The 11,314-nt window shown below is 55.6% G+C and overlaps 1 protein-coding gene across 1 annotated transcript in view; it reads left to right on the forward strand.

Annotated features, from left to right (window-relative positions):
• LOC104133887 overlaps positions 1-11,314 on the forward strand; it is a 25,790-nt gene that overhangs the window by 2,540 nt on the left and 11,936 nt on the right. The window contains exons 2-8 of the mRNA XM_035902736.1: positions 5,437-5,619; positions 6,206-6,433; positions 6,867-7,109; positions 7,370-7,612; positions 8,623-8,859; positions 9,443-9,733; positions 11,191-11,304. Of these exons, the coding sequence (XP_035758629.1) occupies positions 5,437-5,619; positions 6,206-6,433; positions 6,867-7,109; positions 7,370-7,612; positions 8,623-8,859; positions 9,443-9,733; positions 11,191-11,304 (1,539 nt within the window). The remainder of the gene's footprint in view (positions 1-5,436; positions 5,620-6,205; positions 6,434-6,866; positions 7,110-7,369; positions 7,613-8,622; positions 8,860-9,442; positions 9,734-11,190; positions 11,305-11,314) is intronic.

Here is an 11,314-nt window from a genome sequence, read left to right on the forward strand (position 1 = left end):
GCAGGGGGGCGTGGGGACGTGGGCAGTGGCAGGAGGCGAGGGGACATGGCAGCACATCTGGGAGCCCGTGGAAGAGCAGAGCAGCTGCTGGCAGAGGATGTGGTCGCTGTGTGTGGTATAAGCATGAGCCAGCGCAGCACTGCTGCTCCGCTCACCCCGCCACAGGAGCACCGTGCGCTGAGCAGGGTGCATTGTCTCATTGTCCTATTGTCACCTTATTATCTCGCTGTGCTGTTCTTACAAGGTTTCTCCCCCCTTCTGAGATGCTGCACGTGCACGAAGGCCTCATCCCATTGCAGCACAAGCATGTCTGGGGGGCAGGTGGAGAAGCTTCTAGGGCATGTTTCCCCTGCAGAGGCAAGGTCTGTGATCCAGGGTGGCCCTGGCCCCTTTCTCATCGGCCTTGCTTGACATTACGCTGTGGTTTAGCAGCAGCGGACGAGGAGCCCTAGCTAGGAGTGTAGCTGCAACGCCCAGTGGGTGGGAGGATGCGAGGGAAAATAAGGCCATGCTCAATCCAAAAGCTTTTGTGTCAGTGGGACTCAAATTTCAAACAGTGCCTAGAGTAAATCCTGCAGGGAACACAAATGCTAAGAGGCCCTGCAAGAGGAGAGCCCCGGGGCTGGACATTCTTGGGGCTGTGAACTGTATGCTCCACCATGGAAGTGTTTCCCATTACCAGGGTACAGTTTCAGGAGACAAGTTTTTCACCTCCTCTTCTTAAAACCTTGACAGATGCCCTTTTGCATGGCAGAGCAGTACAGGTTAAATCGCTGCCATTTCCCTGCTCTTCCATGGTGCCTTGTTCAGCAGCCTGCTTTGTCACCTCCTTTCCCTGCCACAGCTCCCAAGCAGAGCAGCCCCAAGGTCTCTCTGCCCCTTCCCCACCCTCGCACTGCCCATCGCTTTTAAAGACCCCCTTGGCAGCTTTGGTTGCTAGAGATGAGTACAGAGATGCTTTAAGCGTGTCTTCTCGGAGGCTTGCAATGCCACTCTCCACCGGTGGAAACGGTGGTTGCTTTTCTTAGCTCCTCTCAGCAAGCGCATGGCATCAAACGCAGCAAGACTCCAGCGCCCTTTGCTGTCACCTCCGTTACCTGCTGAGCTGCCATGGGAAAAGGTTTGAACTTTGCCTGCTGCTCCTGCTGCTCTTTAGATTTCACCTTGGCTTTTATTCTTCATGTGTGGGATAATGCAGTGTAAGAAAGTACATCTTTTACTGGTAAGCAAAGGGCTGAACACCAGGAGCCTGACCTGAATTACCACCATAGCTGCTCCTCCTTTCTCCTGATCCTCCCTGACGTCTGCTTCTAGGGCACGCTGGGGCTTTGTTTTGCCTGCCAGACTCGTAACTCCTTTGCAGCAGGGACAGGCAGTCCAGGTATTTCTGTAAAATACTTACTGTATTTGTGGATATTAAACAATATTAATCAGGATGGTACTTCATATTCAATAGCATCAGCTGAGGAAGAACATACCAGTTAATGCTCTGACTACGTGAGGCAAATAGGCTGTCCTTTTGTTACCGCTCCTGCCTAGGCATTCAGCGTTCTCCATTTTGCAGTGAGCACACATTGCACGTTACAAGAGGTGCCTGTTTGGTCAGGTCTACACCATACTTTCCGTGATGAAATTTCACTTGTCTCAGCCTCTTTCCTACAGTTGGGGGCAGAGGGCCTGTGGGTGGCTGTGCATACCACAGCACAGGGTGAAAAACAGTGCCTGATGACTGTTTCTTTACTCTCCCGGATGCCGTCAGTTCCTACAGGGCTAGAGGCTGGGCGTTTCTTGCCCCTTTCTCTCTGAGCACCCTTCCTTCTCCATCAGTGCCCCGTCCCCCACGCACAGGTGTGTGCATCCAATCTCCTGTGCACAAATGGTGAGCTCCAGCCTGGTGAAACTGGGGCAGAGCCAGTGCCCTCTGATTCACGTGTGCCACGTGGCTTCCCATGGCCGCCACCAAAGCACACAAACAGCCGCCCTGGCTTACAGCAAAGGCTCCCTTGCTCCAAGGAGCTCTTTTCCCACAGTAAATGTTACAAAGCGGTTGGGGATGAATGTAAGAAAGAGGGAGAGGGCAGAGGTGTGTGTCCCCTAACCTGTACATCTCTACTGCACCCAGCAGTCACAGGTTAGCTTCTCCCAGTGAGTCTCAAGTGGTAATCACGTGCCTTCCAGGCTTGGACTCGCTGGAGAAGTGAGGTTGAATTGTGTTGTATTCAGCGATGTTCTTGAAACAAAAACAGATGTGGTCTGAAAGTGCCTTCCCTTCCCCTTCTGTGGGGAAGCAGAGACTTCTAGGCTTTACCCTCAAGCATTCATCAGAAACACCACCTGGAAGGGCTCTGAGTGGCTGCAGGTGCCTGAATGCACATGGTGTTGGTGCTCTGCCACCCCGCGTGCTCCTCTGCAGCAGCAGGGGTGCAGGTAGGAGGCAGCCCTGGGGGGCCACGGCAGCACAGGCACTGCTAGCAGGGTGCTCTGTGTACAGGAGGTAAATACGCTTTGGCAGCCCCCCCAGGCTGTCTTGCTGGTGTACACTACCCCTTTGCAAGGCAAGCAAGCTTGTTTTGTCACACCCGTCCATCTGTCAGACAGCGTTAATTCCCAGGCTAATTTCTGAGACTGGTGCACTCCCCTAGAGCAGCATTCTTCAGGCTCTGGCTCCTCTGAGGATGGGGATGAGCTCTGGGCTCTGCCTGCCTTTTCTGATCTCTCCCACCCAGCCTTCGAGCTCTGCCCGGTGTAGTCCATGCCCAGCCTGGCACATCTGGCAGGCCATCGTGCTCAGGGGAGCCTGCGGTGAATTAAAAAGGGGCTGAACACTCACCCCCACAGCTCAGAGGACCAAGAAAGGGAAGGACGAGTAGCAGAGGACGGGCATCCCAACAGCGTCTGCAAGGGGCTCTGTGGGCACAGCTGGGTCCAAGAGGCAGCAAGGGGACTGCAGGATGGCTCAGCGCTGGAGCTCGTGTGCCCGCAGGGCAGGTGTGGCCACTGACACACCGCTGGCACGCTTCGCAGAAGCGTGTCTCGGCTGACTGCTCTTGCCTGATGCCGCGCTGGAAACCGCGCTGGGTCACAGCAGCATCCCGCCACCCTCTCCATCAGACTCCAGCAGGAGGGCCAAGGAAGCCCTGGAGTGAAACTGCGACTCTGCCAGGCCCTTTTCACCCCCCCCAAAAAAGGGGGAAAAGATGCTGAGGTCTCTGGCAAAGGATTAAGGCTGATAAATGCCCAGGTTTAAGAGAAGGGATTTGCTGGAATCCTGATGAAGCTGGCCAGCCCAGTCAGACATTTATGGCTGTTGTGCCAGCTCAGTCCAAGGGATCCCTTCACACCTGCCTCCAGCCTGGGAGCTTTACACAGCACCTCTTTACTTGTACTTTAGCGAACTGCCCATAACTAAGGGGAAGGCTGAATCAATCCTAAGTGCCTGTCAGCAATAATTAGTATAGTGCTGAGTACATCTAATTCCAGCATGCAGAAATTAGGTGCATTCAGCCTTTTACCTTTTAGTAAAAAACAAAAAAACATAAACTTTAAACAAAGGTGAATTCTCCTTTGTACTACTGTAAATTTGCACTATATTACACATCTAAAGCAGCAACCACAAGACGTGGCCTTTTCAAATGCAGCATTACCCCTAGCCTCTGTAAGGAAGCACCACACAAGGTCAAAAAACTCTAGAGAGGTTCTTTCACAGCTGTGTCAGCAGCAAATGCTCTGCTACACAAAGGGCATGAGAAGTTTTGGTGGGAGGCTCAGGGAGGGCTGGGAGCAAGGCAGAGCTCTGGCGTACGGCTGCAATCACCCCTGCCAGCAGAACATCGGTGTTTGTAGGAAGATGCTGTCCCAGATATCTCTCGAAATCTGCACCTGTGTCAGCATGTTGCAATCCTGCCCAGCAGGTTGCTGGGTCCTGTACTGCTGGTGGGTTTTGTGTCACTGCGGGGGCTGTAACAGCTACCAGGAGATATGGAAGCAGGTACAAAAGGAAAAGCAATGAACCCCCTTTGCACTGAAGGTCAAGACTGGAGTAGTTTGGGAGAGGTCAGCCATGCCTGTGAGTGCTTACAGCCCCCTCAGCTCTTGGGGCTGTCTCCACCGGAGGCGTTTCCTTCCCTCAAACTGCTTCTTTCTTAAGGTTATGCCCTGAAAACCTCTTTTCAAGCAACGATTGTTCACATCTCTGCTGTGCCTCTAAGCTGGAAGGATCACCATCAATGAATAAACTTTGTACGGGCACGATCCTGGGCCCTGAAATGCAAAATGAAACACTGGAAATGCCTTCACAAGTAGCTCTCACCTGCCTGAAATGATTGCTTCCCAATTTGCCAGCCTGGTGGGATTTTATTCCATGTATTTGCCAGGGGCTTTATCCTGGCTGAGACAATGCAGCGGCTGTGGCCTGCTGGCCTGCCGCACGAGGAGTGCAGAGCAGTCATGGGTTTATGGTGAGTCCTAAGGCTATTTGGGTGTGTTGGGAGGCAGTGCAAAATCACTGCGCCTGCCTGGCAGCACCCTGGTAACTTCAGACAGCGTTTGGGTACTTACAGCTGAATTTGTTGGATGAAGAGAGCTCACAAAGAGGTACATTTCGTATTATAAGAAAACTGGTATCCAGTCAGAGGGTAAAGCCCTAACTTTGTGCCACGTGCAGAGACAGCAGCACTCCTGTCTAGAAACTGATGGAAAACAAATATGAAGATTTACTTCCATCAATTTCCTTACCTACATGTTGCAAAATGCATCTAAACATGCAGCTGGTTAAATACGTACCTGCAGTCCCTGTTGAGCCCTTTCTGCCAACCCAGATGTGGGGGTGTTGCCCCTCTTGGGTGAGGATGGGAGGGATATGGCACAGGAGGTACCCAGTCCTAGGAGCCAGCGGGTATTTTGGGTGAGGGATGGAGACGAGAAACTAACAAGTGTAGCCTGCAGAGCAAAAGTGAATTGGCAGCTTGAGCGGGCTTTTTGCTGCAAATAAGTGTGTGTGTGGGTGTGAGCAGGTAGTGCTCAGCAGGATGACGGGAACGCAGGTGAGTGGTGCCAGCAGAGACACACTGGGTCTGGTGCCCCCCCCCAGCCCCTGTCTTTGGGGGAGAGAGCAGCATCCACTGGGCAGCTGGATCCCTCTGTCTGGGATCCCCCCGCAGCACGTAGGTGTGCAGGAGGCCTGCGGGTAACCCTCCTGCACTGCACCTGAGGGTGCGAGGAGGGGTTTGGTACTTGTCAGGAAACAGGTCCCGAAGGCTGGCTGTCCCCGAGATGCTCTACAATGCACCCAGACCCTGCGGCCTCATCCCAGGGGGTGCTCATCTCTGCCACCCCTTGGAAGCGGAGGGGGACCAGCACCCCTGTGGAGGGGGCCTCCTCATCCCCGAGGATGCTGCCGGAGCCCAGCGATCCTCAGGGCTCTCCCTTTGCCCACAGGAAGGTGTAAAGCTCCCTACGACTGGGACCCCAAGCTACGGTTTGCCCCGAGCCGGATGAGCTATGCCTTGAACGATTTGGTGCAGCTGAGCTGTGCTGGGGAGTATCTGCCATCGATCCCCTGGATCAGATGCATTTCCAACGGGACCCATACCTTATGGAACACGACTGCCACCTGCAAGGGTAAGCACAGCCACCCATCACCCTGACCCCGGCGTCCTGAGCTGGCATCAGACCCTCCATGATGTGGTCGTGCTTCAGCCCCACCTGGGCAACAGGCCAAGTATTGGGGACCTGGATGCCTTGGCTTTCCCCCCTGTCCTGGAAATGCCAGGGCACCTTTTGCCTCAGCACCCTGCCCCAGGCAGCTGTGGGGTCTGGGCTCTTGGGGAGGTGTTCAAAGGTAGCAAGAAGGGTCCTGGCACTGGGGGCTACTGCAATCCCCATGCCTTCAAACAGTGCCTGGGCGCACAGCCGAGGTGGTGGGAGTGGAAGGACCTCTGTGTGATGGCTGGGGAGGAGCCCATTCCCTGGTCAGCCTTACCCAAATGGAGCCTGAGTGGGGAAGCCTACACACCTGCAGGGGTGGATGGGACTGCTCTTGGGGCCACCTGCTGCCACCCTTAGCTCTGCTCTAGGCTGCAAGAGAGGGACTTGGAGTTGAACGTGGTATACAAAAGGATCTGGACAGTGTCAAAGTCAGGGCAATAGAAACCCACAGCAGGCCCTTTCCCATCCGGCTTACATCTGCTCCTTCTCCTCTGTGCAGAGAGATGCCAGAAGCCCCAGTGGGACTGGAGGCTCCGCTTTACCCCAAACCAGAAATTTTATGGGCTCAGTGAAGAACTGACACTGAGCTGCTTTATGGACGACTCTCCTCCCCTTGCTGTGATCAGATGTGCAAAAGAGATGTCTTCAGGCTGGAAGGGTGCTTGGGAGGTGAAGAACATTCAGGGAACATGGCAGGGGGTGGTAAAGAACCTGACCTGCACCACAGGTAAGTGGGGGATCAGTAGGTGTTCCCTGCTACATGCACTTCTCCCTGAGGAGGGACCCTGGACATCCTGCCGTATCCATGAGGTACCTTGGCCACAGCTCAGAGATGGGCCTCAGCTGGGACCCATCTCCAAGATGAGGGGAGACAGAAGCCTTCAGTGTGGGACAGGTTTTCTCACTGTCCCTGCACCTCTTCCCAGTCTATTCCTAAGTTGCAGGCCATGGGGAAGTTGGAGGATGACAGATCATGCACCATGTCACCCAGTGTCCCATATCACCACCTTACCCAGACACACGCTCCTTTCCTGCACTTGGGGCCCCTTGGGTTTCCTCGTGGTGTTGACACCACAGTCAGTCATAGCAAAGCCTTGGTCCCCCTCCTGCCAGAGCACCCCTGTTCCCTGAGAAGGACTCTCACACTTTCTCCTTGACAGGAAAGTGCCTAAAACCTCAGTGGGATAGAAAACTTCAGTTTCCTTTAAACAAAAAAAAATACCAACCGAATGAAGTACTGACACTGACCTGCCCTGGAGGTCTCAAGCCATCCTTTCCTGAGGTCAAATGTACAAAGGAATTTATATGGATGAGTTCTGGAGAACCAGTCTATAAAGATGCCTGGTGGGGCAGGAGCAGCACAGGTGCCTGGACGGTCATTGAGAGGAACGTAGAGTGTATGGGTAAGTGAGGTGGCGGCAGCTGTCCCATGTCCCTTCTATACCTTAACCCTTGATAGCCTGATGTGACGTTGTCCAGCAGAGCAGCAGGCACACCACAGACCCTCTTCGGTGCTGGGTTGCCCATGCAAACTGTTGCAGAGGACAGCCCAGGCAGGAGACAAGGTAGTGCTGTCTGAGCAAGCTGGCAACTCACCACATGCCCCTGATGCACCTTCTCAACACCTTCCACCCCAACTAACACCCACTTTCACCTCTGCCAGAAATGTGCCAAAGACCTGAGTGGGACTCAAGACTCCGGCTGACACCAGACCAGGACAATTACAAGAAGAATGAAGAAGTGATGCTGAGCTGCCCTGAGGGTTTCCAGCTGTCCTTCACCCATGTCAAATGCGTGATGGAAGTCCAGTCCATCAGTCATGGAAAACCTGTGTACAGAGAAGCTTGGCTTGGAAGTGACAGCAGAGGTGTCTGGAGCCACGTTCAGTCCAACGTGGAGTGCGTTGGTAAGGGAGGCATCAGGGGCTCTCCTGGCTGCCCCGCTCTGCCCTCCCCAAGCAGGAGCAGGGGAAGGCAGGCTGGGTATGCACAGGAGGTTTCAGTGCACACTGGGTTCCAGGCTCTGCCTGCCTGGGGAACTGATGGTTGCTTGCCCCGGGGCTCCAGTGGTGTCTGCAGGGAGGGGACTGGTGCCAGGCTCAGTCCCTGAGGGTCCCGGCAGGAAGGGGCTGTGGGATCAGGGTGGGGGGCAGTGGTCAGAGCTGCCCACACCAGGCCAGGGCAAGGAGCCCGGCAAGCAGGGCTCCAGCCTGCAGTTCACGGGTGTCTGGGAGGTTCCTGGTGGAGGTGCCAAGCTTGGGGCCCTGCAGATGGGTGCCAGCACTGAGGTGCTCACAGAGGTCCTTGCTGTGCCCCCAGGTGCCACCCTGGAGTGCACAGGTCTGCTTGTTCCCCTGCCTGCCCATGCAGGTGAGGGACCCTGGGGTCATCTGCAGCCCCGGGAACGGGAGGGGAGGGGACTGAAGGGAGCCCTGAGTGCCCGGGGCTGGGTCAGCCCTTGGCACTGGGGCTGGAGGCTGGGGGGGATACACCTGGGGAAAGAGCGATGCCCTCCCTCAGGCAATGGGGTTGTGGGGCTGCCCTGGGCAGGGACAGAGCTGTGCTGAGTGCGGGAATGGCCGTGCGTGGGCAGCCCGGTGCTCAGGGCGGTGGGCAGGGAGAGACAACATGGGAACCTCCCTGCTGCGGGCTGTGGTGGACAGCTAAGAGTGTCCATGGGCAGAAGCGGGTGGATGGGGGAGGTTCAAGGATGCATGATGCTTCATGCTTTACGTGTACCAGGAGAGTGCCCTGGTCCCAACACGCCTTGCCTATGGGTAACATCTTGGCAGATAGACGTCACCTTCCCTCTCCCTTCAGGGGCTGGACAGATTGCTGGGGTTTTCCCTCCTGCCACCTACCCATACCCACCTCATCACCTCCCACCCCAACTAACACCCACATCCACCTCTGCCAGAAACGTGCCAAAGACCTGAGTGGGACTCAAGACTCCAGCTGGTACCAGACCAGGACAATTACAAGAAGAATGAAGAAGTGATGCTGAGCTGCCCTGAGGGTTTCCAGCCGTCCTTTTCCAAAATCAGATGTACCACTGAGTCCACTGTCTACTGGAGTCCTGTGTACAGAGAAGTTTGGCTTGGAAAGGACAGCAGAGGCAACTGGATCAACACAGAGTCCAGAATGGAGTGCATCGGTAAGGGAGGCATACAGGAGCCGGATGCTACTTTGCAGGGGCAGGATTCTGGGGATGTGTCTGTGTGAGAGTAAGCATGGAAAGGTCATGGTTTTCCCTTCGGGCCAGTGCCATGAGGTCTGATGAGCATGGAAGCAGCTCCTGCAAGGCTGGGATGCAATATGTCCCATTGTGCTCTCCCACGGCATGAAAGGATGACTCCAATCACACAACTCAGAGGGCGTGAGGGCAGAAGGAGGGCAGAAGGACCCCTTTGTTGCTCCCTGTGAACTCTGATGTGGCCCAGCTGGGGATACACTGTCTTGTGCTTCCCCCTATTCCCCCCACCATATCCTGATGTTTGACTGAATGGGGGAAGTTGCATCACTGGGGGCATTCTCCTTAAAGGTCATGTCCAGCTTCTGAGCACACTGTGACCCCAAACTCCTCCTGATGCCCTACCAGAGCTGGAGTGACCAGCTTTAGCCTCTCACTTCCCCTCCCTCCTGCCTGGGTGGGGAGCAGGGCTGTCTGACTGCAGAACCCTTGCATGGCTGGGAGGGGAAGGGAAGGATGTGACCCTCTTGCAATGTTTCCTTCACAGAGGTCCTCCAGGTTGTCCCCGGGACTTTGGAGATTTCCAGCACCAGCATCAAACTGAACTGGACCTGCAAGCTCCCTGAAGCCTGCCAGCAGATTCAGGCTACATGCCGTCTGGCAGGGCCTTCCTCCCCATCCTGTGAGGCTGAGGAGGTGAAGGGAGAGGAGATGCTACAGGGCTGGAAGGGAACATTCACCTGTCCTCCTCTGCAGCCCTTCACTGTCTACAGTGTCACCATCTCCCTGCCGCCCAGCACAATCCTGTACACATGGCTCCTCAGGACAAAGGAAACGGGTACATGTCCTCCAACATGAAATGTGAAGGTGCCCTTCGCCCAGCAGCACAGCCTGAGAATCTGCTCCCAGCGGTGGTGGTCCTGGAGAAATGTGCCAAAGACCTGAGTGGGACTCAAAACTCCAGCTGGTACCAGACCAGGACAATTACAAGAAGAATGAAGAAGTGATGCTGAGCTGCCCTGAGGGTTTCCAGCCGTCCTTTTCCAAAATCAGATGTACCACTGAGTCCACTGTCTACTGGAGTCCTGTGTACAGAGAAGTTTGGCTTGGAAAGGACAGCAGAGGCAACTGGATCAACACTGAGTCCAGAATGGAGTGCATCGGTAAGGGAGGCATACAGGAGCCGGATGCTACTTTGCAGGGGCAGGATTCTGGGGATGTGTCTGTGTGAGAGTAAGCATGGAAAGGTCATGGTTTTCCCTTCGGGCCAGTGCCATGAGGTCTGATGAGCATGGAAGCAGCTCCTGCAAGGCTGGGATGCAATATGTCCCATTGTGCTCTCCCACGGCATGAAAGGATGACTCCAATCACACAACTCAGAGGGCGTGAGGGCAGAAGGAGGGCAGAAGGACCCCTTTGTTGCTCCCTGTGAACTCTGATGTGGCCCAGCTGGGGATACACTGTCTTGTGCTTCCCCCTATTCCCCCCACCATATCCTGATGTTTGACTGAATGGGGGAAGTTGCATCACTGGGGGCATTCTCCTTAAAGGTCATGTCCAGCTTCTGAGCACACTGTGACCCCAAACTCCTCCTGATGCCCTACCAGAGCTGGAGTGACCAGCTTTAGCCTCTCACTTCCCCTCCCTCCTGCCTGGGTGGGGAGCAGGGCTGTCTGACTGCAGAACCCTTGCATGGCTGGGAGGGGAAGGGAAGGATGTGACCCTCTTGCAATGTTTCCTTCACAGAGGTCCTCCAGGTTGTCCCCGGGACTTTGGAGATTTCCAGCACCAGCATCAAACTGAACTGGACCTGCAAGCTCCCTGAAGCCTGCCAGCAGATTCAGGCTACATGCCGTCTGGCAGGGCCTTCCTCCCCATCCTGTGAGGCTGAGGAGGTGAAGGGAGAGGAGATGCTACAGGGCTGGAAGGGAACATTCACCTGTCCTCCTCTGCAGCCCTTCACTGTCTACAGTGTCACCATCTCCCTGCCGCCCAGCACAATCCTGTACACATGGCTCCTCAGGACAAAGGAAACGGGTACATGTCCTCCAACATGAAATGTGAAGGTGCCCTTCGCCCAGCAGCACAGCCTGAGAATCTGCTCCCAGCGGTGGTGGTCCTGGGATCAGGGCTGCTTGGATCATGTGGGGCTGTGTGGAAGGGGCTGTGCAGGGCGCTGGAGCAGAGCACGTCCCCAGCTAACTCTCCCTTGGGCCAGGAGCTGCCTGCACCCTGCTCTGGGCTCAGCCCCTCCTCGCTGGCCCCACGCATGACCCCGTCCTCCTGTGCTTCCAGTGCCGGACAAACCGGAGAAGCTGTGGCTGGATGCCAGCACGGGGTCCCTGCGGTGGGAGCCGCTGCCCTCCTGCAGAGGGGAGATCATTGGCTACAAGGGACAAAACCCCCCGCGTCCCCCCGG

The sequence above is a fragment of the Egretta garzetta genome, unplaced genomic scaffold, assembly GCF_000687185.1.
Source record: "Egretta garzetta isolate BGI_Z169 unplaced genomic scaffold, ASM68718v1 scaffold59, whole genome shotgun sequence".
NCBI lineage: Eukaryota > Metazoa > Chordata > Aves > Pelecaniformes > Ardeidae > Egretta > Egretta garzetta.